The following is a 27,949-nucleotide window of genomic DNA, read 5'->3' on the forward strand; positions in this document are numbered from 1 at the left end:
ATAAATTTTTAAAAAATACAGTTTGGAGCGTGCGTGAGTATATGAGCATGAGAGGCTTCTCTGCCGTAGCAGAAATCCCAGGAAAAATAAATTAGAATCAAAACGAACCCGGGAACAAAGCGCCCGCCGCCGCCGCCCGTTATCGGCGCTCCAGTCCGCGCGGGGTTCCGCCAAGCAACACTTCCGCACCATCCCCGCACGGGGCGCGGAGCGGCATCGGGTACCCGTGCCATTCCCACTCGGCCGCAACGCGCGGTTCCGTTTGCGCCCCGCGGACTGTGGAGCTCGGAGCGCACCCGCAGCGCCCGGTGCCCGGCGCGCCATAGGAGGGGGCAGGCAGCCTACTTACTATGCATTGCTGCAAACGGGTCGTGCTTACAGTGTATTTCCATCGGGGCGGTCCGGCGGCCTCGCGGAGCGCACCTCGCGGCGGCGGCGGCGGCGCTCAGCGCGAGCGGAGATCGCGGGCTGATGGCGCGGAAGAGAGGAGCGAGCGGCGCGGCGAGCGAGCATCCAACGGCGGCACCGCCCGCTCCTTCCGCCGCCTTCGGGCGGGGCGCGGGGCGCGACCGCCGCCCCCACACCCGCGGACCGCGCGGCCCCGGCGGCGGCGGCGGCGGCTGGGGGCGGCCGTCCCGGTGCGCCCCGACGGCGCTGGGAGCTGCGGGCGGAGCGCGGAGCACCCCGCGTCCGGGGCCGCGCGAGTTGCGGGAACTTGTGGCGGCTGTGTGGGCGGGGCGGGGGGCGCGCGGCGCGGGGCGGGGCGGGGCCGTCGGTGGCCGCCGTCGGGGCCGCACCGGCAGCGTGGGGAGCGAACCGCCCGCCTCCGCTCGCCGTGCCGTCGCGGTGATGCCGCGGAGCCGAGCGTCGCGCCCCGCGTTGCCCGCCCCCGGCGCCGCGGGGTTGTGCAGGGTGGGGGGGCGGCGGGGAAGGGGCGGGCCGGGGGCGGGCGGCGGGGCAGGGCGAGGGGGGGCGGCAGTCCGAGAGCTGGAGCAGACTCCACCCCGCGGCCCCGCCCGGCTCTCCGGCCAAGCGCTGCCCCCCGGCCGCGCTACGCGCCAGCCCGCACCCGCGGAGGAGGCGCGGCGGGAGGCTCTTCAGCACCGCGCCGCCGGACAGCGGCAAAACGAGAGGCGGGGCGGGGCGCCGCACGTCACTCACAATCCGAGGCCAATCGCCGCGCTTCGCTCTGCGGCTCCAGCATTGGCCGCCGCACCGCGCCGGCTCCCATTGGCTGACCGTGGGCCAATGGGGACGTGGGGGCGTGGGCGGTGCCGAGCCGGGCGGAGCCGGGTAAAGCCCCGCCCCCGCCCCGCCCCGCCCCCTCCGGGGTCGCCCCGGTCCTCCGCCCTCCGGGCCCCGAGGGCGCGCCCAGCCCCGGCCGTAGCCCCGCTCCCTGCCCGCGGACCCCTGGCTCTGCCCGCCGCCGGCTCAGGGAGAGCAGTCAGCCCGCCCCGTCGGGACCGGGGCCGGGACCCCCCGTGGGAGGGCTGCCCGCTGCGGCGTGGCAGCGTTAGAACGGAGCGAACGTGCGCCGGGCTAGCGGCGGGCGGCGGGCAGTGCGGGCCGGGGGCCGGGGAAACACCCCGCACCGCGCCCCTCCCGCAGCCTCGCGGCCCGGTGCGCCGTCCTCGCCGCCCCTCCACCGCCCCCCGCCGCCCCCTCCTCCCTCCCCCCCCGACGGCGCTCCGGGCGCGGCAGTGCAGTGCGGTATCGACGGAGCGATTATTCGGGCGATTTAACCAATAAAGGCCCCATCGATCGGTGCGGAATCGCATTGCTCATCGCAGTCCGCGAGGCTCCCGCACGGCACCGCTCCGCCGCCCCGCCGCAGCCCCCACGGCACCGCTCACCGTGCTGGCGGCGGCTCCGAGACGGCCGAGGCCTCTCTGCGCTCCCTCGACCGCCGCGTCCCCCGCTCCCTCCGCCGCTCCGCTCCGTACCTGTGCGACCGGGCCGCGTGGCCGCGTAGATCTTCTCCAAATCCATTGCGATCCTGGAGGAGTTGGTGGAAGGAGACAGAAAAAGTTTGCACGTAGTGTGTTGATGCCTTCTCTCGTTTTTCTTTTCTTTTCTTTTCTTTTCTTTTCTTTTCTTTTCTTTTCTTTTCTTTTCTTTTCTTTTCTTTTCTTTTCTTTTCTTTTCTTTTCTTTTCTTTTCTTTTTTTTCTTTTCTTCCTTTTCTTTCCTTTTCTTTCCTTTTCTTTCCTTTTCTCCTCTTTTCTCCTCTTTTCTCCTCTTTTCTCCTCTTTTCTCCTCTTTTCTCCTCTTTTCTTTTTTTCCTTTAGTTCCTCTTCCTTTCTTTTTTCTTTTCTCTTCTTTTCTTTTCTCTTATTTTCTTTTCTTTTTTGTTTCCTTTTTCCTTTCTTTTCTTTTCCTTTCTCTTCTTTTTATCTTTTCTTCGTTCTCTCTTTTATTCTTTTCTGTTTTTGACTTTTCTTCTCTTTTCCCTTTTTCCTTTTCTCTGTCTCTCTCTCTCTTTTCTCTCTCTCTCTTTTTTTCTTTTTTTTTTTTTTTTCCCGTGGCTCTCTCAGGTCAGAATAATTCAACCCTTCCGCTCCCCGCAGAGCTTTTGCAGCCGCTCACTGAGCTGAAACTAAACGTTTTAGGTGGAAAAAAAGCCTCTGAAGGAACCGTGAAATGATTAAGAAGCCGCGGAGCCCCTCGCCATGTGAGATCATGTCCTGTGCGCTGCAGCATCACAGGATGTCCCCAGGCGCACCCGAGCCTGCCGAGCCCCAACCCCGCCGCCGCGCGGACCGGACCCGCCTGGGGCCCGCCGACACCCGCAGCCCGGCCGCGCCCGGCCGCCCCCGCCTGCAGCCCACTTCCCCTTCTTCGCTCCCCTCCGCGGGGGCGGAACGTGGCTTTGTCCCGCGGCAGGGGGGGGACCCTGCGCGGCCCCGTTACCCTTCCCCGCTCTGCGTGTCACGGCCGGGAGAAGGAAGCGAAGGGCGGATGATACCCGGAGCCGGGCCGGGGGCTGCAGGGGCTGCGGCGTTTATTTGTCAGCGTGGTTGCCCGGGGGAAAAAAAAAAAAAAAAAAGAAAAAAAAAAAAAAAGAAAGAGCAAACAAACAAACAAAAAAAAACAGAAACAAAAAAAAACGAAATAAGAGCCACTCCAAAAAAAAAGCACTTTTTTTCCTTTCCCGGAAATAAAGAGAAACGGAAAGCAGCGGCAGACCGGGGCAGCCCCGCATGGAGCGACTGCACCGCGCCCCTGCCTTGAGCTGCCCGACGGGGCCCGGCCCCTTCCCGCGGGAACATGGAACGAATGAAGTCCATGCAAAGACCCGAGCCTGCTCCTGCGCGGCGTCCCCCGGCCTCAGCCGCCCCTCTCAGCAGTGCTTCTCCCCCCGGTTCTCTCACACACCAATAACCACAGGGATGGAGCCCGCTGCACCTGCACTGAGTGTGAGCAGCGCTGCTCTGCACGGGAAGTGGAAGGAAAAAAAGAAGTAGAGAGAGAGAGAGAAGATCATTAATAATAATTTTAAAAGGAAGCAAACAAGAACAACAAGCCGTGCTGGGATGGACCCCTACAGGCTCCCCGCCCGCTGCCTCGCACACGCCCTTGGACTCCTGGACTTTGTCGGCTCCCTGGGCCTGCGCTGCCCCTGGGCTGCGCGGTGCGAGCGCGTTTGAAAATAGCACGCAGGGCTCTGCGGCCCCGGCTCTCGCCCTGTGCCCCGCCGGCTGAGAGACGAACGGGGGGACGGGGGTCGGCTCCGGGTGCTGCGCTGTGGGGGGTGGGGGCGATGGGAGTCCCCGCTCGGTTCTGTCCGCAGGAGAGGGGCTTGGATTCAGCGACAGGCAGTGCGGTGCCCCGCAGCCCCGCGCACCGCGGCGGCTGTGCAGCAGTAGGGTCGGGGCTGGAGATATCTCCTGGAAAAGAAATGCTCCGCTTCTGCTGGCAGCAAACGTCTGCGGTCGGCAGGGCCTGAAAGGGCTGTGCACGGGGCTGCGGCTCAGGGAGCTGGAAGGGACTCCAAACAATACCACAGTGCCGTTCTTCCAACGAGCAGCTCCGCGGTACGACCCCGGATTTGTATCTGACAGCCACCGGGACGAGGGCACCGCGGAGCCACGGCTGCAGGAACAGGGCATCCCCGGCCCGCAGCATCCCCAAGGCCGTGCCGTGCTCTGCGGGCGGCGAGCGGCCGACACGCACGGAGCGGGGAGAAATGCTGCGGAGCGGCGTAAATCTGAGTTTTGGGGCCTTTTGAGGGCCGCTGCTGCTTTCCCTCAGGTGGTGAGGTCATGGATTTTTTTTCTGTCTGGTTCACAGACCTCGGAAGTGAAAGGGCAATTCCCCTGCCCCGCGGCGCTCTCGCAGCTCACAGCCCCGGCTCAGGGCCGCCCGGGAGCGGAGCGCCGGCAGAGCCTTTCCCCTCGGCACTGCCCGCACCGGGACCGGGCAGCCCATTCCCAGGAGGCGACGCAGTGCGGTGCGGAGCGGGCGGGGGCAGAGGGCCGCGCAGAGCCCTGAGCCTCGGCGGCACACCTCGTGTTTTTTGCGTTGTGTCACCTCCGGGCCACACAGCAGCGCCCATCCCGGCCGACCGGGGGACGCCGGTGCTCTTCCGCCCCTGGGCAGCAAGCGGGGCGCGTTTTGCTGCCGCACAAATATCCACCTATCCCGAGAGTGCCTCAGGCTCCCTATTTTGTCTGTTTTTTTTCACTTTACAACACCACTGCGGGAGAACGGCAGGCCGCCGAGATCGAACGGACCCCCGGGACGAGTTTGCCCATGACCGGAGCCAGAGCGGGTGGTGCGATCCGGGCTGTCCCGGGCATTCCGTGCCGTGACGGCCGCTACCCTCACGGCACAGAGTGCGGGCAGCCCAGGATGGAGATGGGGCGGGGAGGAACAACCCACGGCAGTGCTGTCCCGTGCAGGAAAGCCCCAGGCAGGAGCTCATCGGCCCCGTCGGACAGCGGTGCCACCACCGGGGGCTGATGGTGGGAGATGCGACGTTAGGGCAGCAGTTAGATCCCGCAGCGAGGCTGCAGCTGGCAACACGGCAGGTTTTGTTCTTAAGAGTATGAGAGAAGGGCAGGAAATGCCGCGACTTCTCCTTTTTGGTCAGTGTGCATTACTGCTTCTGTTCTGCCCTCACCCAGAGCTGTTATGCTCACTCCGAGTGGTGCTCGTGTCTACGCGCCCTGCTGCAGCAGCTCTGCTGCCTGGCAGTGGGGAGCAGAAAGCTCATGGCACGATGACTGCGTGTGTTGCACCTCCATGATACCTCTGCTGCCTGCACCACATCTTGCACTGCCTTCAGCCCGCAGCATGCAGCAGCCAGGGTCAGCATTCCCAGAGGGATGCCTGTGCCAGAGCAGAAACCTCTGTCCCAGTCCATCGGTGCTGCAGGGTCTGTGTTAGCTCTTATCAGAGCATCACAAAAATGTCAGATTGATGCCTCCACTTTCCAGATCACCAGAAGATACAGATTGAAGGGCAGGAAGATGTGCCACTGAGCAGTCTGCTTCCATTAGCTGCCAGCAACAAGGGTAGTACGGCTGATGTCAGCCCCCTGTCAATGTGAATGTGCTTGGAAACGCACACAGAGGAAGGGAGGTCAGGAAACCCAGGGGTCTGTGGGGCCCAAGGGAGATGCACCTAGGCGCTGCCCAGAGGACCCGGGTCCTCCCTGCTTGATGTTTCATAATAAGGAACCTATTCTCTTCTGCAGACTGACAAAAGGCTGCTGGGCTTCAGCCTCAACCACGTAACACATAACACACGTCAGACACCCGGACAGGATAGGCATCAGGCAGCTCCCAGTGCAGGATCCCAACAAGCATCCCTCGCTGCCTGGGTGATGCGTCAGTAGTCGCAGGTCTCCATCAGCGTGCTGCCATGTACATACACAGATGCAAGGCTGAACCTCAGCTGCCAAAAATTCTTCATCTCAATATATTTCACACCCAACCAGACAAAGAGCTCGGAACATTTCCCATAGGACATTCAGAGGTAAAACACAGCATGTGCCTCCGGCAGGTTCTCCCCAACACCTCTGCTGTCCTACACGAGAGCCGCGGCTCCCACTGCTCCAGCAGCCAACTTCAGACCTCCTCAGGGTGTGTTTTCACCCACTTCGCACAGCCCTGCGCGGCACGGCCGCTCCCTCACGGCGGGTTTCTAAGAGGGGCAGAGGCCAGAGTGGATGAATACACTCGTACATTTTCAGGCTCTTCTGTTGTAACCAGAAGTTCCTCCGTGCCCAGCAGTCCTGGTACAACAGCCGTCAGCTCTGTTCGGAGGGCTCTGGCTGGCTCGGTGCCTGGAACATCAGGCTCCTCTGATGGGTGCTGCTGCTGGGCCGGGGGCAGGAGAGCGACCTGCCCTAGCAGGATGTGCCCGAGGCATCAGGCGGCCACACTTGTTCAGTGCCACAAAAAACAGCTTGGGTGTTTGCAGTCAGCGTGGTGGAGCAGAGGCGCTTTGGCCAGAGAGGCCGATGCTCCCCAGTTTCCTATTCCTGCTCAAAGATACACCCCCAGATGCCTCCCTAGATCCCACGGGCAGCTCCCGTCCCCTCGTTGAGCCGCTCCGCGTTCCCATTGCTATGAGCTCGACGTGAAGCAGGGCCGTGCCCTGCACAGTGACACCACCCGCAGGTGGTCACCTTGGAGTGCCGGAGCCACTCGCTGCGCCGTGCCGGGGGCCCGCCGTGCCCCCGCAGAGCTCCGTGCGGGACGCATACAGCCGTTCGCGGCCGTTGGTGTGGGGCAGCTTCAGCCCTGCGTCCCGCTGAGAGCAGTTACCACAAGAGATTGTTTTTTCCCCTTCTGGGGGTATTTTTGGCGCACTGTCTCTTTCTTTATTTGCATTGCTCTAATTCGGGCGCGGGGCTCTCGGAGCAGGTGATGCTCTTCTCGTTGTCGCCGCGCGGTGAATTGTGGCCAAAGGAGGCTCTGAGGGCAGCGCGGGATCTGTCATTAACTCCCGACGCCGCTCACCCCCAATTACACCGCTGCGTGAGGATCATTAGGTGTGAAATACAAAAAGGTGGCACTGTAATTGAATCCTTTTTTATTTTTTCTTAGTTAAATTCTGAAATCAATAAGAAGGAAATTAAAGAAGAGCCGTGCGATAGCTCTCGGCCCATTTGCTCGACAGAGAGCCCTAATCGCCGTGAAGAGCCACTTGTTTAGGAAGGGAAGCCGGACGGCTTTCGAGCGCGGCCGGGCGCATTCCGACGGCACTGAGGGCTGGGAACGCGGAGCTCCCGGCGCCGGGAATGGGCCCCTCCGACGCAGTGCCCGGAGCGGCCATCCCCGCACGGAGCAGCACCGTGCGGAGGGCCGGAGCGCTCCGCACAGCACCGCCCCCAACACCGCTCCGCGTCCGCTGCGCACACGTGTCTGTCCCTGCGTCTGTCCCTGCGTCTGTCCCTGCGTCTGTGCCGCGCCTGGCAGGACGCGCTCTGATAGAAGCTGACCTCGGGGCTTCCAGCAGCTCCGCCGCCGGGCACAGAGGGTTCTTTTTACTCCTTGCTTCCTGGTGGGCACAGTGTTACTCGCCCCCAAAAGCGGAGATCGGCAACGACGCCGTTCCTGTGCGGGTGCCTCCATTCCCCTCCGTGCAGTCCGGGCAGCGCTTCCCAGTGCTGCTCAGCCTCTGCTCTGCCTGCCGGGACGGCATGGCCGCATTTGCAGCACAGCAGCGGGAGACGGCAAAGCGGGTGGGTGCGACCCGCTGCTTTCATGGCTTTGTTGCCCTCTATTTTACGCTTGAGTGAAAAATGCTGGAATAGGAGCTGGCTGCTTATACACCTGAACTGCACCGCGCGCATTTTCAGCCGCTCCGTGCAGGCCAGGCAGGCGCGGATGCCCACGCGAGGGAGGCTCTGCCCCGAGCTGAGAGGGGGCAGAGCGGCTGCCAAGGGGCGAGGGGAGGACTGAGACCCGAGGCTCGCCAGGCGGTGTCACGCTTTGCCATGCTTCGCCTCTCTCCCCCCCCCCCGCTCACAGCCCCGTCCTTAGGATCCAGGAGGAGCTCCCGGGCTGCCGGCTGCGCTCGGACGCAGCAGCATCTCCTGTGCCTCCGTAGCAGCTTCGTCTGCCGTTGCCCAGCGCCGGCACTGCGACGCGCGGAAGGCTGAGTGCAGCCCCCGGCCCAGCTTCCAGTGCACGGCTGACGTTCGGCAGTCGGGCAGAAGAGGGGCTCTTCTGCTTGTTGCTTTTGCGATCAGCGCACCGCGAGTGATTTAAGAGCAGAGCTGCGCGTGTACATCAGATATCATTTGAAGTAATGAGTGTATTCTCCCAATCTTCCCCATGGCAGCCTAACAACCCATTTCCAATATCATGCATAATAATTAATTTGTTTTCCTTACAGTAATAAGATTAACAACTTCACATTTACACAGAGTACTGAGTTACGTTCGAATAAAATAAGTTCTAATGAGAAAAATTGGAAGTGGCAGCGAATCGATGTTCCACACCGCAGTTGGGTTGTGTGTGTTTGTCTACCTTTTCTGCCTGTGTTTTTTGTCAAGATTCCAGTGTAAACAAGATAATTTCTTTCGTGTTGGGTTAGCCTGGGTAAATATGTTTAATGAACAACAAATGCGTTGTAAACATTGAAATAAACCTAAATACCTCGGAAAACATCCTGGAAACTCCGTGGCACTGCAGCAGGAGATGCCACGTGAATTCATGTCACATGAGAGCCAATGCTGTGCAGAGATTGGCATCGAGGCAACCCCCAAACGTTTTACCTTAGGACTCCACATGCATAGCACCTATACATCACAGGAGCCCTTTCAGGTCAACGGTGCCTGAGCATCTGTGCTTCTATAAGAGAAATCACTGCAACAACAGTGCAAAATTGGTGAATTACAGATAAGTGAGACAAAGATTGGAAAGATGTTTGATTCTTTGGTTCTCGGACAAGGCAGTGCTGAAACAAACCACAGCAGCTGTCCAACCCCAAAGCTCTGGGATGTAGCCCTCTCATCTGCATCCTATTGCAGCCCACGCCATTCTCAGCAGCACTGCCATGACCAGAGCACTCCTGCACCTCCAGCATTTCGCTACTAACATGCATTTCTCACTCCAGCATTTCACTACTAACGTGCAGAGCACGTCTTCCTGCTCACAGGGAACACCACCACAGGCGCAGCAGATCTCCATCTTGCCTTGCAACCTGCTCAGCTCTGCCTGCTGTCACGAGGGCTGGAAGACACCAACACAGCTCTCATGGGCAGCGAAGGCACTTCCTTCAGCAGTGCCAGCAGAGCACATTGCTACATCCTCAGGAGGAGACAAGGGCTGTCCCCCAGCACGCCCTGGCAGGAGCAGCTCTGTCAGGGGCCTCTCACCACTTTTCCACTGAACAGCAGGAGAAAGATTCACTTCCTTACCCTTTAGATCCTGAGTGGCCTACATGAGCACCCCTCCCTCCTCTGTGATTTAGGTTAGATGTTACAAAGGAATTCCTTACTCGGAGGGTGGCAAGGCACTGGCCCTGCTGCCCAGAGAAACCGCGGGTGCCCCATTCCTGAAGGCATTCAAGGCCAGGCTGGGTGGGTCCTGGGCAGCCGGATCTGGTGGGAGCAGCCAGCCCACAGCATGGGATGGAGCTGCGAGGTTCTGTGCAACCCAACCGTTCTGTGCTTCTACGACCTCTGAGGACCCCTCCAACACAAGTCATGGTATAGTTGTATGACTCCATGGTTTTCATCTCAAGAAGCTTCTTCCCTCCTCCTGTGTTAAAGTTCTGAGTTCCCTCCTGCGTGGTGAACGGTTCACAGCAGATGGACTACAGCAGGATGCCAGGCTGCATTCACACCAGTCTGGCTGTGGACATCTCCTCCAGCACTGCTGCGTGGCCCCGTTCCACTCCCAGGGGGCAGCTCTGCCCCTGCCGCAGGCGGCTGCTGAAGCTGCAGATGAAGTGGCGGAAGAGGAGTGGAGCAGCTCCAGAGGATGTAAGCCCATGGGTTCCGTCTGCCACCCAGCAGTCACAGGGCAGCTGCCGACAGCTCGTTCGTGTCGCTTCCAGGGCCACGCATGCCTCCCTGCCTAATTATCGGCAGTTTTAGCTCCACCGCCCGGCTGAGCACGGCCGTCACTTCCCACTGTGAGGTCTTCACTGCTCACCACCTCACCAGCTTCTAAAAGTTTTGGCAGAGATCTCTCAAACTACGTGCATCACTCAAGGAAAGGTTTTCTTTTGTTTGTTTGTTTGTTTGTTTTTCTTCTCATTTCATTTTTTCTTTTCCTTCTGAGAAACCTTCGATAAAAATCATTGTTCCTCAAAAAATAGCAGTCATTGCTGCACTCCCAGCACAGTTGTACTTTTTTTTTTTCCCAAAATTGCCTTTCTTAGGAGCAGTGCTTTAAGCAGGTTTTCCCTAAGAACGTTGCACTGCTGTTTTTCCCTGCAGAAAGCCATGTGTGCCGCACACTGCTCACTGATGTATGAGCAGTGGAGGTGGGCCACAGGCTCTCAGAGCGGGATTTCCCTCTATATTTGGCCACAGATATCTTTCTTCTGCTTCCTTCCTATCTCAGCCCTGCGTGTGTCATTTTCATAAGCTCAGCGGCTCCATTTCAACTGCTCTGCACAGGCCACCCTCAGAAGGTGTTCCCCTCTTCCTTGGCTTTTGCCTCACAGAGGAAGCAGTGCTGTGTGGGTCAGCTCAGTTTGCACATCTTCCTGATAGCTGGCAGTAACCCCACAACTGCCGCATTCCTTACACACGACGTGAGGTGCCTCGTGCCCAGGCAGCCGGCCCCGCCACGTGGGGACATCCCGAAGGGCAGAAGGCATGGGGTTCATCTCCAGAGAACTGCCCTTCTGCTGGAGGGAGCAGATGTTCCTCTGGGCATCTCCTGCCGGCTCCCCTCTTCCACTCCCTGCCCTCGTTCCACGCAGCTCCACGCGTTACCATGCTCCCGGAGGCTCGCAGCGCGCGGACGGCTGCCCCGACCCCGCGAGTAGGAGCGATTCGGCCGAGCACGGCCGCTCCGTGCAGGCGCTGCTCTTTGGCAGGGCGCTGGGCGCAGGGATGAGGCGCAGCAGCGCGGCACGGCGCCCGCCCCACCGCTCCTATCGGGGAGAAAAGCAAAGAAGGGGCGCCGGGCTGCGGGACGCCCCACGGCTGAAGTTTCCGCAGGGCCGTTCGCAGGTGTTTCGGCTGTCACATCTGCACGTGGCGCAGCTCGGAGCGGGATTGTTTCACCCGCCCGGATGTACTGGCCGTGCCCGGCGAGGTGAGCGGCGGACACGGGGCTGCCGCAGCCCGGCACCGAGCGCTGCGGACACCGGCGGGTGTGCGGACGCAGCGCTGGCGGAGAGGAGCTGCCGGGTGAGCCGATCCGAGCGCAGTCCGGGCAGCGCGGGGCTGACGGCTCCCCGCAGGGCCTCCCCGTGCCCGGCACCCGGCAGCGCAGCCCGTGGCTCTGCGCACATCCTGTGCCCAGCCCGGCCCTCCTCACACCCTGCCCTTGGGAACCAGGCAGGAGTACTGAGGGACCCGCGCCGCTCCGCCTATCCGAACTGCGCCCCAGTGTCGGGAGCCCGCGTTCATTTCCCGAGCTCCTCTCCACTGTAGCAGAGCCTGAGGTCCCCGCTGGGACTCTTCCTCGGCGTGCTGCCCGCCCTGCGCTCCTGCAACAGCCTCTGCTCGGGAGTGGCACGTCCAGCAGGTGAGCACTGAGCTTTGTTCAGGTGTCAGTGCAGGACCTCTGCCTCTCCTGTAACCCACAGGTTCTCTCACCAGTAGCTTTACATGGGGCTGCCATGTCCCTCTCTACCCATCTGCTCTCACATCTGCCCCTTGTTCTGCATCGTGGCTTTTGCAGCTGAAGAGTGTGATACAATGCCAGAGCCACGCAGCAGGCTCCACACACTCTGGCAACACACACTAGCAGCATCCAGACCATTGCCTCAGCATCCACCACTGCACTCAGCACAGTGTGAGCGTGGCAACAGATGATGGTTTGCCTTGCTCCAGAAGCAGCTACAGCACCTGCCAGGAAGGTGCCTGATATCAGTAGTTACATATGGGAAGAGGAAAAGCTGCTCAACTAGATGTAAAGTGTGTCTACCCAGGGCGTGCACAAGGGGATGGCTTCTCCTGGAGGCATGCTCCAGCAAGTGAACTTATGGCAATTCTCCCAATTACTGAAAGAGATGATGCAGAAACTGATGCAGTTTGCAGAGTGGGCAAGAGGCAAACACGATGACAGATCGCTGGTACATGGGGATACGGATTGCTTGGTCAACTGAGCAAGAGCAGGGCTGCAGACAGGCTGCACTCTTTTTAGTGGGTGCTGCCAAGAGAAGGGAAGGCAGGAGCTGTGCTGCTGCCATGCTGATGGGTCACATCACTGCAGGACAGCGTGCTGGGGACATAGAGCTTGCAGCACATCTTCCCTGGGCTCAGACTGCTTCTGAATCTGCAGTGATACCTTAGTTTGAAGATAGGACCTGACACCCACTGGCTGCTAACAAGTAAATAAAAGTCCTCCATTCAATTTCGTACACAATTACACTCACAAAATAAGAAGGAAAAATAAGCTTACATTAAGCACTGGCGCACATATTTTCAGGCAGAAGTGACAATGTAACAATGTGGATTTGCCATCAGAGTGTCAGAGTCTAATGAAGTAAGAGAAATCCTGCAGAGCACCGCAACAGATTTCTCCCTATCAGGATTAACTTCTTACTCCTGGTTGGAAAAACAAACATTTCCTTCAGTCAGTGCAAGTTGCCCATTAGCTCTGCCATGCCCTCTTACACTAACTTCATGGGTTATTTTCTCCTCTGCTGGCCTGCTTCTGATGACAACACGTACGTATCTAAGTGTGCCATGCAATCGGCCAGAAGTCTCTGAGATCTTAGCGTGACAAGCCACACCAAAGGTCCAGCGTGTCCTTTTGTCCCAGGCAAAACAATTCGTGCTCACATTTATGTCTGTTGCTGGGCCTGGTGAAGAAGATCTTCAGCCCCATGGAGTGCACTGGAGGGAAACCTGTGGTTACAAAGCCAATCACGGTCACTGATGCTTGTAGAGAAAGGCTGTCTTGCCCATTGCTTCCTGGGCCAAACGTGCAAGACAGCAATCTTGTTGCAGTCACAGAGCACTGCTTAAGCAGCTGCCAAACCTATTTGGCCTTGATTCATTTCCCAAAAGAGACTCATTCTCATATTTTGCATTATATTGACTTCAGCAACAGAACTGAGGTTCTGCAAGCAGATGATTTTCATCTGCTCCCATCCCTTTTGATGGTCGGTGACACTGGAGGCACAGCACCTGTGTAAAGGCTTCACTTCCTGGATATGTCCTGGTGTGCCCTGTGGACTCGGCCACAGAGGCTTGGCTGAACTTGGTTGGCTGCATTTTGCAGCCAGACCAACACTCAGGCAGGATTCTGAGCAGAAAGGAAGGGGAGAGAAACAAAGTGGTGTCCCCAGGGCAACACCTCTGCAGTCTTCCATGAGACTTTCCTTACAAGTCCCTGCTGAACCCCTGCTTGAAGAATCACAACCTGTGGGCTGTGGATGTGCACTTGGATGGAGGCTGCTCGTTCATCTGCTCAGAAGACCATGGCAGACCTTGCTCTGGTTGTGATGGGGCTCAGATTGGGCTGCAGACAGAGAGTCCCAGTGCCCTTGGAATTGGTCTTTCACGCGGACCATGTGGCCAAGCAGAAGCTATGTCCACTGCTGTCAGACATCTGGTTGAAAGATGGGAATTTCACAACATAACACACAGCCACATCATAACCGTAAAGCAGCCTCAGAAGTCTTCTAGCATTTTACTGAGTCCACAGCATTCTAAATTTGCTCCTGAACTGTCTTTAGGAGTACGTTCTGTGCTTACAACCAAAGTGCCATCACATCTTTCCATCCTCTTCAATTCGGAGTAAGAATGTAATCAGCTAGCAATTTCTTTAATAACTAATGGAACTCAGTGAATTCCACAATTTTTGTTTTTGTGTTTGCTGTATCCTTATCTGCTTTTTTCTCTACTACATACCCACTTTCCTTCTCATGTCCTTTTCTGACTTTATTGACAAACAGGAGGAGTTTTCCTCTCTTCTCCCACATCTCCTTATCCATCCTTTCAGCAGCTTCTGTGTTCCCAGCTTCCTTTGACAGCACTCCCAAGCAATTTTCACCCCCTCCAACCATCACTGAGCAAGAGGCAACTCATAACATGGCTGTTCCCAGAGCACATCCAAGCCAGGTAGCCATACGGACTGTTGCCAAGCCCATCAGGGAGCCCTGTGATTTGTGAGGACAAAGATCTAACTCTGCCATCTCTACAGATGTGTTGGTTTTCCTACAATGCCTGTGACTTCAATTCCTTTCGAGTTTGTCACCACTCTACTACGTTTGGCTGGAACTGGCTGGTAGAGCACTAGCTTCTGGGAGGACAGTGAGCAAGACAGGGAGGAGGAGCCTGGATGATGACAGCTTTGCATAACTTATTTTTAAGGATAATCCAGCCTGGCTTTGTTTTCTGGTAAGTGTGGAGAGAAGCTGTAACCTGGGGTAGTTCTCTAGCCTCTCACTCGTTGAACACTACAATGCTGGTTAAGGCATTGTAACTCTGTAACCCTGCTGAAGCTCATGGGCTGCAGACATACCTCTTACCAAGCATGGCAAACAGCAGCACGGGATGAAGCTCTGTGCAGCGTTAAGCACTCTTTGTACAAAAGCTGGGAAGAATCTGAGCAGAAAGATCTGTCATGCCAAAGCTGAACGCCCTCTTCTTTTAACTTCTGCCTAGGAGAGAACATGACTACAGGGCAATACAGGCTGCAAGAGACCTCAGGAGGTCTCCAGTCCAACCTTCTGCCCACAGCAGGGTAAGCTATGAGGTCAGAGCAGGATGCTCACAGCTTTTACGCAGCCTGATCTGCAAAATCCCAGCTGAGAACACTGCTCAGCTTCTGGTTTCAGTGCTCACCAAGCTTTGTTTCCAAGGGGGGACACACAGCACAGGTAGGGCACCTGACCTGCCTCCAAACAGGAAACTTTGGAAAGGTCCTCATCCTTCTGTGTCAAACAAACCAAACCAAAGATTTGGGGTCCCACGTGGATACCTTCTCATGCCCTTCCTCTTCTTTCTCCATGTACACTATGTTTAGCCATACTAATCCTCCCATAAGGGTCTGCCATTCTTAGGCAGTAATTAACGTAGAATAACAAACTTGTACGCCCTGAGCAGATTTGATTTGGAACATGTTGATATATTTGGCACAAGAAACTGAGTCACTGATTATATTCCATCTGGTACTTGTTTGCTTCTTGCTACCACGCCAGGAACACAGGTGCTAAAATTTGAACACTACTGCTCTGAATTTATGAGTCCATATTGCACTCAGTGCACAGTGCCTTAAACTTAGCTTTCACCTTTTGATGGTGATATCAGGTAGCACTGCCACTTTTTACATCTTTTCTCTCTAACCCCCCAAAAGGAGAGAAATCTTCCAAACAGATCTGTTCATAGGCAGAGAATGAAACAGAGAGTTTAATCATAATGCCTGTGCATGGCTTTCAGATGACATCTGTACCTTAAGAATATGTAAAAATACCAATTTCATGCTCTGACAACTTATTCTGCATTGATGGGGGATAACGCCATAGGAATGCCAAATGTCAGAGCATTGCACAATGGAAAGCATTCACGCACTGTCTCATGGGTCATCACCAATGGTTCCTTAAGGGAAATTTTCCAGAGGGAGGAAAAAAAAAAAAAAAAAAAAGATAGAGAGGGAAAGAGAGAAACAATGACTGGGAGCTGCCAAAACAAAATGGAAATCAAGAGGTCAGAGTTAACTATTGGCAGAGAGCAGCTCCAAGACCTCAAGAACAGAGTCCTACCTGCTCTGAGCTGTCCCTTCCCTTCTGTAAGAAAGGAAACGCACATCTACCCATTGCAGAAGCTGCTGGTGGACTCAAAACAGTTTTACACTGGAAACGTGCACCCTCTCCACCCCCTCACACTCTTTTGAAGGACTTGCTTTGGCAGACCAGCGGCGTCTGAAGGGTAACCCTTCCCCCGGGCACAGGACCCCTGCAGCAGGGGGCAGCAGAAATGCTGTTTTCCAGTGGATGGCTGCTCAAGGACAAGTCGAGCCAAAGGCATCACTTCCTTGCTGGCTTGGTCCGCCTGTCCTCGCACCAAGAACGTTGGCTCTTTACAGGAGAAAGGGCTTTTTTCACCTGAAAATGCCGAGGATTCTTATTTGCTCGAACTGGGAGAGAGTCGGAACACCACTGCAATTATTCTAAGAGAAAATTAGGGTGGTTTGGGAAAGGAAATACTTTCTCAGAGAAGATTTAATATGTTGGGAAAGCAGTTCCGTCCTCCAGAACCCACCCTCCTCACAACCGCTCTGAGGGACGCGCACGGGGTTTGGGAGCCCGAGCGCCGCTCTGCAGCGCCAGAGGAGAGCGGACCGCATGCTGCCCAGAGGGGAGAAGTGCGGGCAGTGGCAGCGCTCAGCATCCCTCGGCGCCCGCCTTGCATCCTCACCGCCCCGCAGACAAACCACGCTCTGCTCCCGCCGGCCCTTCTTCCTCCCTTTCCCTCGCTCCCTTCCCTTCTTCCCTTCTCCCTGCCCCTCCATCCCCTCGCCCTGCCTTCTCCCCGGGGCCGCCCCGCAGGCTGCCGCCCGCCCTCGCCGCGCCCACCCCCCGCTCCCTTCTCCCCGCCCCCCGCCGACCCTCCGCGAAGCGGTGCAGCCGAAGCTGTAACTAACGAGCCGCGGGGCGCCGCGGAGCCGGCTCCGAGGAGCTCCGTAATTACGCTCCCTCCCCTCTCCCGCTGTTCTGTTGAAGCTGCAAAGCAGAGCACCGGGAGGAGGAGGAGCGGGCCAGGTGGTTGGGTGGGAATTTAATTAACGTCTGAGCGCTCCCGTTCCTGCGGCGCGCACGTGAAGGCGAGGACGGGCCGCAGCTCCGGCCTCCGTGCGGGCTGCACAGCCGCGCAGCGCCGGGTCGGGAGGTTTCCCCGGTGGGATCTGGCAGGGAGGCTGCCCAGCGCCTCGAGGTCTGCCGGCGTTCCCGCGACGGCTTTCCCCCATTTCAGCGCAAAGGGATGTCCCTGGGTAGGGCATTTCAGCCGGTCAGCACAACAAACCGGAGGTGACAAGAGGACGCAGCTGCCACCTCGTTTGTCCGCTAGTAGTTAATCTGTTTTCTCTCTTTCTTGCTCTCCTGGTCTCCTGCCTGGTGTTCCCTGGACAAACCCAGCTTCTCTGCAGCCCGAAGCCCTGCGAGAGGCCTTCTGCCCAGCCAGGTGCTGCTGCTGCAGGAGCAGCTCTGCCTTCACACCCCGAAGGACAGAACTGCCTCATCCCCTAAACTGTGTGCTTTTTGCCAGACTAGGACCAACGTAAATGAAACTCTCAGCCTAACCACCACACAAAAGCAATCCTTGCTCGCAGCTGCTGGATGAAGGCGCTATGGCTGTTGGGCACTGCTTGCACGAGCCATTGACAGCATCACTCAGCACAGGAAACCAGTCACAAACACAACCCATCTCCTTACATGAGTCTGGGTATAAGTAACATTCAGTGGGACTGCAAAACTAAGATCTTAAAAACGTGGCTGTGCACATTCAGTTTGACTTCCTTGCAGGCCTGCACTCTTCAGTTGCTTTCTCACATTTTTCTGAACTGGAAGAAACACTGCAAAAAAAACCAGTAACATGGCCAAGACTCGTGTTATTCCCCAGCAATGCTCTCAGACAGCTCTATCTAGCTGTACATTCTGAGCAAGCCCCACAGGAATCAGCAGCTCGGGGCCATCTCACCACACAGGACTGATGTGAAGTGAACCTACAGGCAACAGAAAGCAGCAACCACGCATGGACACCTTAACAACAAATAGCACTGGGTTACACTCTGCATAATTCTGGACTTCTCCACACTGTTTCCTACAGCACTTGAAATCGTACATTAAGAAGATCAAGAGTCCTGCAGGTTTCCTCGTGGCCGCAGGGAGAGCAGAGGCTGAGAGCCCGAGGTGCTGCAGCCAACAAGCAGTGAGTCTTGCACAAAGCCTACCGACGGAGCTGCACATTCTTGGGTGCCACCTACTGGCATCTGGACTGAATAATGCCAGTTTACACACGTATCTCCATGTTTTTTCCCTTTTAGTCTTTAAAAGCTTAAAGTTTGTGGTGCAGTAACAACTGGAGTTGTGCAGTCTGGAAGATTCGGGGACCTGAAGTGTCTCCAAGTAGTTGGAGATGTTGCAAATTCTCCTCTGCAGCATTTCTGAATCTTCCCATCTACCTTTAGAATCTTGGAATGCTGTGGGTTCTGTAAGTGGAGGTAAAGGGAATGTCCTCCCCACGGGAAGCAAAACCCAGCATAATGTGGGGCACACAGGACTCACAGCATCAGCAACCAGACAAAAAGGGGCTGTCAGCCCTTTTCTTCCAGCTGGCCGTGCGTGTTGGAGCCTGAATCTCCATGCTCGGGGCCTTCCAGCTGCTGCACAAGTCAGTGCGTACCAAGTGGGAGGTGCTCAGAGGATGTGAAAGGTTTGCACTGAGTCCAGATGCAAGACAGTTCATCGTTCACGAGGCAGGATTCAGTCTGCTTAAGTGTGAAAGGGAGCATGTGTGAAATTGCCACTGCCTGAGCATCACATGTAAATCCCATTGCATTTAGTGCAGGCAACCCAGAACAGCAGCAACATAAGCCTGTACACATCTGTACAATGGACCTATGGCCCTTTGCCCCGAGGATGGAGGCAGTTTGGACAGTATGACCTACAAGCTCTGAGGAGGGCTGTTTCTTCAAGGAGGAGTAAAAGACATGAAGGCAAGCAAGCAATCTTACTTTTTCTATACCGTATGAAGGCAAAGTCAGAAATTTAGTGCTACACAAACTACTGTGCTTCAGTGCCCTTTACAGCAGTGACTGTTTTCAACACAGGCTCGGTAAAAGTCATTCTTTCTCCTGATGACCTCAACTGCACACAGAATTTGCTGAACTAGAAAAAGCTGTGTTGCAAGTGCTGGGAAAGATACGAACTCTCACAGAGGGAGGCTAGCTATGAATGCTACTGGCATGCGCTCGAAGGAAAATGTTGTGCTGCTTTCCCTTACCCATATACACTGATGCAAACCTGAGCAATATGAGCCACGCCATGACTGACTGCCAAGTGTCCATCACAAAGTCATCACAAACGTGTTTAAATAGGGCTGGGCTGGGACACTAAGACGAAGCTTGGTGAAGGGCAGCAGGGTCAGACAGCCTCAGGACAGGAATGTGCATCACTGTCCTTAGGGCCCGGGCAATTGCCTGTTGTATTACAACTCCGTTTCATCCTCTTGTCATATCAACAACAATGTTTTGCAACGTTCTACAATTGTTTTATAACAGTTAATTTTGGATACATTTGAGAGGGTTTTTGTAATAAGTAGAGGTAGAAAAAAACAGTATTCTTCTGAAAGGTATCGTGATTAGATTGCTGGAAATTACCTGCTGCATATATCAGGTGCCATAGTTCTATTTCTAGGGTCTGCCTGCATGCAGCTAGGAAAGAAAACTTTCCTACCTGCAGGTTGTTCATTTTTCTTCATTACTGGCCCAAAGCCTGGGGGATGAGAGAACTGGATCATTTTGCCCTTCAAAGACACTTTTCCAGCCAACATGTACATGCTGCTGTTCCCAGGCTCAACATACAGGCTGCAATTACACGCCAGTGATGTTGAAAATGCAGTATTAGGAAAGTCCCTATATAAAGGCTTACAAAAATGGAAAGTGAAAGCTCTGGGCTGTCCCTTGGTGTCCACTGGGAAAGCATGCTCAGCACCATGCCTAGTATCTAAGGGGCTGCTAGCAGGCCCTAAGAGAATGATCCCTTGTGGTCAGCGTCAGCAGCATGTTACCTTGAGCTGCCAAGGCAGTTATCTGTGAAAACAGCCAGCTGGTAGCGTCCAGAGTCAGCCAGCATTTGTGGGTATGACAGAAAAGAACATTTCCCATTAAATGTACATACATAGATACATACGGGAGCATTAGAAATTGTGTGGTGACATTAACAAGAAAGACAAATTGGGCCTGTTTAAACTCTAAAGCAAGACTGGTCCTCCCTAGCAGCACATACTATGTACCTCCTCCTCCCCCCCATCTGCAAATAATGCTGCACCACATCACACTCACAGCAGCTTGTCCTTGGCAGTCACATCCTGCCCCAGCTGCAATTGCAGGCAGCAGGGTTGATGCTGGCAGTCCGGACTGCTGGCCACAAGGCTTGCTGGTCCTGTGGAAAGAGAGGAAGCTCTCTCAGGGGGTAAGCATGGAGTCAGGAGTTTCATCCTCTCCAACACTTCTGTACCTTCTACTTTCAGCAGATGTGTGAGTTTCCAGACCAACCCCCACTCTTGCCTTCCCCCCCTACAGTATATGCTGCATGGTGCTTGCAGGGCAGAGGGGGTTACTTTCACGGGACACAGAAGTGCTTGTCTTGTCTCTTCCCTTGCTAGACTGTTGACTGTCTGCTGGTCTCCAAGGCTTCCGCTTCAGCCTGTGCCATATCTTTGATGGATTTTGCAGTTATCCCATTTTAAAATCACAGCTAAAGGTGCCAGCTACTGAGGTCTGCTTTGCACAGCATACCCCTGCAGTGGAAGACCAGCCTTACAGCAGTTCAACCAAAAGCTGTAAGCAATAACAACACAATATTTGAAAACAAAATTTTCCTTCTCCTAAACAGATCTGCTTAGAAGAGGAACAGGCAAAACAAAGTTACCTCCCAGTGCGCAGTGCTCTGAATTAGTTGTTAAGTGAAAATGGCTTGCTCTTCCATTTGCAAGTATTTGAACAAGAAATCAAAACACAATAACCAGTATGTCCAGCTTTCTAGCATGATCCAGAAAGGTACCAGGACATCACTGACAATTTCCCTAAATAATGCTGATTTGCTTTCTGAAATACATTCTTGTACAGAGAGAATTTTTACCTCTCATGTTGAACTTTAAGCTCCCTTGCATTTTTGTCTTCATGATGCATAGAAAAATCTTTAACCTCTGTCCATCAGAGCAGAAGATAAAACCATCTGGTAAAGAAATTCAGCTCAGAATCTTTACTTTTGGTGAAATTATCATATTCAGAAGTACTAATTGATCAGAAAAGCCAGGTTCAATTAAACATTCTGGTTTCAGGCAATCCCTCATACAACTGCATATTAGTCTCGAAAATGTCCAATGCTTGCTTTATCTCTCCAGGGTGGAAGAAGTTAATTCTAAAATTCAAATACAACCCTGCAAGAAGATTAGAGTAAGAAGAGGAAAAACTCCTCTATAGCTAATCAGGGAACAGGCAGCTGTTCTGCACTGGGAGGTGCCAGTTCCTTATAGACCCAGTCAGAGACATGCTCAGACTCTGCAAAATACCACTTAAAATACTTATTCTGGAGCTAAAGAGAGAGGATGGTGTAGGTGGTTTTAACACCCTTTGGATGCCAGCACCTGCAAGCCGTGCGCCATCAAGCAGCTTCCACCCAGCAAGCCCCATCCTCGGAAAGGATCGTCCGTTTTCACCACTTGAGCCATGACAGCTCTCTTCTCCTCCAAAACGTCCTGCACAGGAGAGGCCAAGTCCTCCGTGTCCTCCGAGCCCGCCACTGCTCAGGACGGTGCCTCGTGCACACATCTGGCCGTGCCTCGACAGGGTTCGGCAGGCAGCCCGGGCGGGAGGAGCCCGCCGTGCCCACAGGCGCCCTCTTCTCGGCCGTTTGAGTCTCGGTCGCTCCTCGGCGATGCTCAGCAGTGCCCGATCCGCCCCTCGCTGCTCCCCGGGCTCCTGTCTCACTCGGCCGACTTCTCGGCTCGTAACATCGCAGTCGGAAGGCGGGCCGATCCCCAGCCCGGCTCGCCCGGCGGCGCCCAAACGCACAGCCGTGTACGAGCGCCGCCCCAGCGCTCCTCGAGCTCTAGCATCACGCTGCCCGCGGAGCTGCGCGGTCCAGGCACGGCCCTTCCCTCAGCCCCCCGGCCCTCCCCCGCCGCAGCCCGTGCCGCTCCCTCGGCCACCGCCCCGCTCTCAGGACGAAGCGGCCAAGCCCGCCCCGCCGCCATCCCAGCCCGACCGCCCAACCCGCGCCCGGAGGAGGCGGAGGGGCGGGACCGGAAACACGTGCTGCGGGGGGCGGGCCGGTCGCCCCCACTTCCGGCTCGGCGTGTCCCGGTGCGGCCAGCAGTGAGTATGAGAGCGGCGCCGCCCTGCCCCCTCCCGCCGCCTCCCCCGGCCCGGCCGCGCTCCCTCCCGGCCCACCGCCGGCCGCTCTCGGCTCCCCGCTGCTCCCCGGGGCCGCTTTCCGGCGGCTCCCGTGCCGCTGGGCCCGGCTCGTTGGCCGGGTGCCTCCTTTCCGCTGCGGCGCTCCCGGCCCGGACCTCGCGCTTCCCCCGGCGCGGGACGGGCCGGCTCACGCGGCGCTGTCTTTGCGCTGCGCCCGGGCTGAGCAGAGCCCCCTGCCCTGTCCCTACTCGAGGCCCGTCCCCGGCTGAGGATGTCGCAGTGAGCGGAGGGAAAAGCCTTCCCAAGGGCCGGCATAAGCTCTGCGTTTTGTTGTACTCCGTTGTTGCTTTTTTTTCCCGATGGTCTCTGGAAGGTGTAGGTCTCCGCTAGGAGAAGCCTTTTCCAATGTTCTGGTTTTTCCTTTGGATTCGTTTGCAGCGTGTATAAAAAAGTGACAGGAAATAAACGTTTTCTCAAACACAAGTCGACATTAAAAAAAAAAAAAAAAAGAGTTTTGTATCAGCATAGAGCAGCGCTGGTCACTCTCATGAGAAACTAGCAGCCAAACTTAGCTGGAAATAGCTAGCAGTAAGTGTAAAGGTGAGGGAGCTTTGCGATGAGTGCTCTGTCTTTTGCGTCCTGTTTGTAACCGAGGCAGTAAGTGCTGTGGGCCCTTTTCAGGGCTCATTTCCTGAAAAGCTGTGGGCAAGAAGTTCAGGAAGCTGTTCCGAAGCGTTTTACCACCCAGAGCACTTCTGCTCTGCTTTCAGCGCGCCGCGCAGGAGCTGCTCTGCTGTCTGAGGCAGCACCTCTCACCCCAGGCGCCCAGACAGAGCTGTAGCTTCCTGCTTTGAGCACAGCTGGGTTATCCCTGGTGCCCAGACGAGAGCTGTGTTAAGTATAGTACAGGAACACGGTGCAGGTGAAGAAAAGAACTGACTCCCAACACTGAGCTCTGATAATGACCGTGTTGTTGTGGTGTTTATTTGGGATTTGCCTGCCTTCATAGGGCACGTGAGAACACAGATGTGATCTTCATTTTGGTGTTGTGCTTTGTAAAAGCTGATGCTTTTGATGGCTTCTGTCAATGACAAGGAGGTGTGCTACTTCTGAGGGAGGACCCAGAAACACCTAGCAGGTGAAATGAAGGATTTCACTTTGCTGTACTTCTAGGTGTAAATCCTTTATCAATTTTGTGCCGGCTGTACAGACGCTGTGCCTTCATAGTCTGAAGTACTGGTCAGTTTGGATGTTACAAATGTGACTAAATAGAAAACTGGAAAAGAAAAATGTTTTGCACAAATCTTTACAGGCTACTGATGCTGCCGTGCTGATATCTTAACCTCTGCTCTGGTGGTGACTTGTGACTTTAGCAAGTCTTTGGTGTTTTCTTCAAAATATCTTTCTTCTCCGTTTTTTGTAGTTGTCCCAGTCTGTATGAAAGATACTGATTATAAGCATTTTGTTTTCCCTGTACTCATTAAGACACCAAAGAATATGTTTGTTGCTGTATTTTGAGTACAGCCTTTGTCATAAAATATTATACTGTATATTACTGCACAGGCCAAGCAGAAAGCAAGAGAAATTGAAATGCTGGGATTCGGCCGATGGTTTGTGATGGGAATACTGCACTTATTTGAAAAGTAATTTTTGCAGCTCTAGAGGATGAAGTAATCTCTTCTTTATATTTTTTTCTTTGTTTGTTTTCAAAAAAGACTCAGTATGTGAAGTTAAGCACCAGGTGAATTTGAAATGGCAAGAGGAGGAGAGAAGGAGGCTGTTGTCCTGTGAGCTCTGTGAGTGTGCAGGAGTTGATGTAAGAGAGCAGAAGTAGTTAAGGAGACAGAAGGAGGAGATGGTGGGAAGAAACACAGCAGATGAAGCAGGAGGAACATGGGAAAGACTGGCCTGGGGATGTTACTGGCTCTTAATTTAAGCATCTTCTGTGTTCACGTAAAATCTGAGCATTCCAAACTGATTTGAAGTTTTGACTGAGAGGTAGCTTCCCACGTGCAACTTTGTCACTGCTCTGATTGACTAGCTGGTGCTCCTTCTCGCTTTTTGCCTGCAATTCGCCATAAACATCTCTTTTCTGACTGCAGCTGTACAGCTGCCAGTGTTTGCTTTTTTACCAAGTAAGGATGTTTCATTTGACTGAACCAAATAAAAAGTGCTGGCAAGCAGTCCTTGCAAATCTCCTGAGAAGATGCCATCCTCATGCAGTTTCTAGATATAGCCACCTGGAGTTTTGTTCAAGGATGGTTAAGAGAAACTCAGATTGCTGTGGTTTGGGTTTTGGCTCATTTTTCTTTTTTACATTATTAGACCTTTACTTGAAGTTCCTTCTTAAGGCCTACCAAAGAGGCAGTCAGATGCTTTTGAGGAAATACGTGCAGTGTGTTTAGGTAGCAGTAGGATTCCAGTTGATGAAGGAGTGGAGTGTTCACATGTCCCAGTGATTTAACTTGTTTTGTGGTTTATTTTTGTCTCCGTCTTGCTCTGTTGGCATTGCCCATTACCTTTTCTATGCAGGTGTTTGCCTAAGTCTGTGTTATGTTCCTGCTGTAGCAAAAAGATTTTTACTGTTGTTTGTTGTCTAAATGTTAGTAAGAAATTGCTGTACTTTGTCAATGTGAACAACAGCAAATCTTTCTGTTGAGCTTCTTTTCTCGTTCTTGGAGGCAGTGTGTTTGTTTGCTTTGGTTGTGCTTGACACATATTTCTCATGCTGAGGAAGTGTAGGCAGCTGCTGCCAGAATTCTGTGGCAGTGAATGGCAGAAATTGGTATCTTCACATTATTTTGTGATGCTGATGTTTGATGTTTCTCATTTCTCAGTGTCCTGACATATGCTGGGCAAGACAAAGAGCCTCTCATAGTTCCATACCATCAAGGAGAGGAGGACGAGCCATCGACTCTCCTGAGACTCAATAGACTTGGGAGTTTAGATCACAGTAAGTGTAGTGCAGTGCTGCCTCCTTTTATCCTCATCTTCACCATGGTGTGTCTATAAGTAAGCTACGTGGATATTCTTTGACACTTCAGATCCAGCAGTCTTGTTTTGATGCATGTTTTCAGCTATGATGTGGGTTCTAACATGGTATGACCTTGTACAGTGGCTGACAGGAACAAAGGAAAGAGTGAATTAAGTTGTGTTTTCTGGTATCACTAAAATTTTTACATGCTTCAGGTGGATTCCTTGATTTCCTACTTTGCTGAAAGTTTTTCCTCACTTCCCATAACTGTTGTCTAATATTATAATTTGCCTGATTAGTTCCAGCTCTGCTTTTATTCTCATACTGTGGACTGGAGCAGGTTAAGATCTATGTGGAAGGGTGATCCCACTTAAAAATGGGAGAGTAGGGTTCTGATGCTCTTTGGATATGATCAGAGTGAGTGATTGTGAAAGTGACTTCACCAGCTATGCAGGTGAGATTGAAAAATGTATGCTGTCTATCCTGGGAGGTGTTAAAGGCCTGGGTGCACGGGGCCCTGGGCAGCCTGGACGAGTGGATGCCCACTGCTGAAGGGAGGCTGAAGGTATATGGTCTTTAAGGTCTCTCAGAGCCCAAGCCATTCTATGATAGGCATTACATTTTCCTGCTTTGGAGTCGTGTCTTACATGTTTCTGCCTTTTTCTGTGTGTGTGTTGGCAGGGAGGGGGGCAGGGGAAGTTTTCCTCTGACTTTGAGTTTGACTTCTGATGTAGCAGGAATGCAGGTGAGGACAAATTTATCATGATCAAGGTGGAACTCTGGTGGGATGCTCACAGAAAGCTGCCTTAGAGCTTGTGGGTTCTTTGAATACCATAATCATACAAATTACTTATGCCTAGGACTCCCAAGTATAAGTATTTATACTTGTGTATAGGGTACCGTGTCACTTTCATAACCATAAAACAGATGTCTGGCAGTTTTTCATTCCCAGAAAACATGATGGCTTCTGTAGGACTAACTGTATCGCAGAAATAGACTGTTTAGAGAAAGTATCTTCTTTCCTCTTCTCCATGCATGATGTGTGCATGTAAATTAAATTATGCAGTCCCTGAAGTAGGCAGAGTAACTTCAGAATACCTCTGAATTTTATGTCTGGCTAGTGGGTATATAGTGAACTCCAGAAATAGCTTTGACTTGGTCAGCATCACAGAATAGATGATGCTGGAAGGAAATTCTAGAAGTGATCTACTCCAACTGCACTGAGTCAAAGCAACGACGCTGGGTGCAGTTTGTTCAGAGTCCCATTAAATTTTGAATTTAATTAAAGGTAGAGCCTTCACAACCTTTGCAGGCGATGCAGTAAGAAGGTTTTTTCTTATCTGCAAGAGAAATCTGTATTTTATTTTGTGCCTGTTGGTTCTTGTCATGTTGTTGGACACTACTTGGAAGAACCTGGGTCCATTTTCTTTAGTCCTTCTTCAGGTTCTTAGGTACATCAGCAGGACACCCTGAGCCTTCCACACTGAACTGTCCCAGCTGTCACAGCCTCTCCTGTGACAGATGCTCCCGTCCCTTAATTGTCTTAATCACTGCTCTCACTCAAATCCATCCATGTTGGCCTGCTGTGGGAGAGCCCAGTGCTGCGGGTGTGAAGAGAATGAGTGGTAGAATATTCTGAGATGGAAGGGACCCACAAGGGTCATCAAGTGCCCAGCTCCTCAGAGAACAACCCAAAAACCACACTACATGTCTGAGAGCATTGTCACTTCCCTGGACCTTCTGTCGATATTCTTCCAGAGCCCAGCATACTGTTTTTTTTGTAAAGGTATTTTGGCATGTTGCAGACTTGTACCACTCTGCGGTCCTTTTTTGCAAACTTGCTTTTCCAGGCAGTTGGCTCCCAAGCTCTCTCTCTTCCCAGTTGCATGGGCCATTGTATTTATCTTCATTCAGGAACCTCTCTGCCCATTTATCCAGTCCACTTAGATGCACCTGAATGACAGTGTGACCATCTGGTATATAAATCACTCCTCCAAATTTTGCATCGTCTGCAGGCTTGCTGAGAGTGCTCTCTGTCCCATCATCCAGTTCTGACTGCATCTTTGTTTAAGAAGCAGCATTGCTGCCTTCAAGAAAAGAGACATTTCGGGCTTTAATCCCAGGTCGGCCAAAAAAGCCATTAAAAGTCGTAGATAACTACTGCTGAACTGGTAGGAGTGTAGAGATCTGGCTCATGAGGAGCTGGGCTGACACTGCTTGCAGGTGTACCCTCCTCATGTTGAAGTGCTTTTTTGAGGCACCGTAACTCAGTTTGTGTTCTGACAGAACCGTCTGACTTGTTGGTTTGTATGAAGGCCACGAATTTGAATGCTTACCTTTATTACACTTTTTTTTTACTGCCTTCTGACCTGAGCTCTGTTTTGGGGTATTTCTGTACCATGCTGTGAGTAATTCTTCTCCTGGGATTAAATGGTGAACTGACAGCTCAAGTGACTTTGCAGCCCAGGTGTAGATTTGCTCCAACATACTTTTGTAAAATATTGCTGCTGCTTGCCAGTTCCTTGAGAGAATATATGTACATAAGGCATTTCTTAGTAACGTGATTTGCAAAGTGTGCAGCACTGATACTGATTGGAGGAACAATCAAAACATGGATCTGAAAACTCACTTGGCTCCTGAGCCACACAGAAACCTTGGTTTTGAATCCAGGCTGGAGAGAAGCTTTGGAATATGAGATCTTACACAGCAGTGAGAAGTCAGAGTGGTTTAGGTTAAAGTAATAG

At 53.8% G+C, this 27,949-nt stretch overlaps 3 protein-coding genes across 9 annotated transcripts in view; 2 read left to right on the plus strand and 1 right to left on the minus strand.

Moving 5' to 3' along the window:
* Window positions 1-2,180, minus strand: part of PAX5 (paired box 5) — a 114,680-nt gene extending 112,500 nt beyond the window's left edge. Inside the window, exon 1 of one of the 2 annotated variants that reach the window (XM_052701470.1) lies at window positions 1,944-2,180. In XM_052701470.1, the coding sequence (XP_052557430.1) occupies window positions 1,944-1,989 (46 nt within the window). In that variant the 5' untranslated portion in view covers window positions 1,990-2,180. Of the gene's footprint in view, window positions 1-349; window positions 520-1,943 lie in introns of those variants that run through there. The other variant, XM_052701471.1, reaches the window with a different exon arrangement.
* SLC25A51 (solute carrier family 25 member 51) overlaps window positions 1-27,949 on the plus strand; it is a 292,109-nt gene that overhangs the window by 83,859 nt on the left and 180,301 nt on the right. The gene's annotated exons all lie outside the window — the stretch shown is intronic.
* ZCCHC7 (zinc finger CCHC-type containing 7) overlaps window positions 22,127-27,949 on the plus strand; it is a 114,374-nt gene continuing 108,551 nt past the window's right edge. The window contains exons 1-2 of one of the 6 annotated variants that reach the window (XM_052701460.1): window positions 22,127-22,192; window positions 25,069-25,184. The gene's annotated coding sequence lies outside the window, so the exon portion shown is untranslated. Of the gene's footprint in view, window positions 22,193-22,510; window positions 22,832-25,068; window positions 25,185-27,949 lie in introns of those variants that run through there. The other 5 variants (XM_052701459.1, XM_052701456.1, XM_052701455.1 and 2 more) reach the window with 5 other exon arrangements.

The sequence above is a fragment of the Tympanuchus pallidicinctus genome, unplaced genomic scaffold, assembly GCF_026119805.1.
Source record: "Tympanuchus pallidicinctus isolate F22 unplaced genomic scaffold, pur_lepc_1.0 scaffold4, whole genome shotgun sequence".
In the NCBI taxonomy this organism is placed as follows: Eukaryota; Metazoa; Chordata; class Aves; order Galliformes; family Phasianidae; genus Tympanuchus; species Tympanuchus pallidicinctus.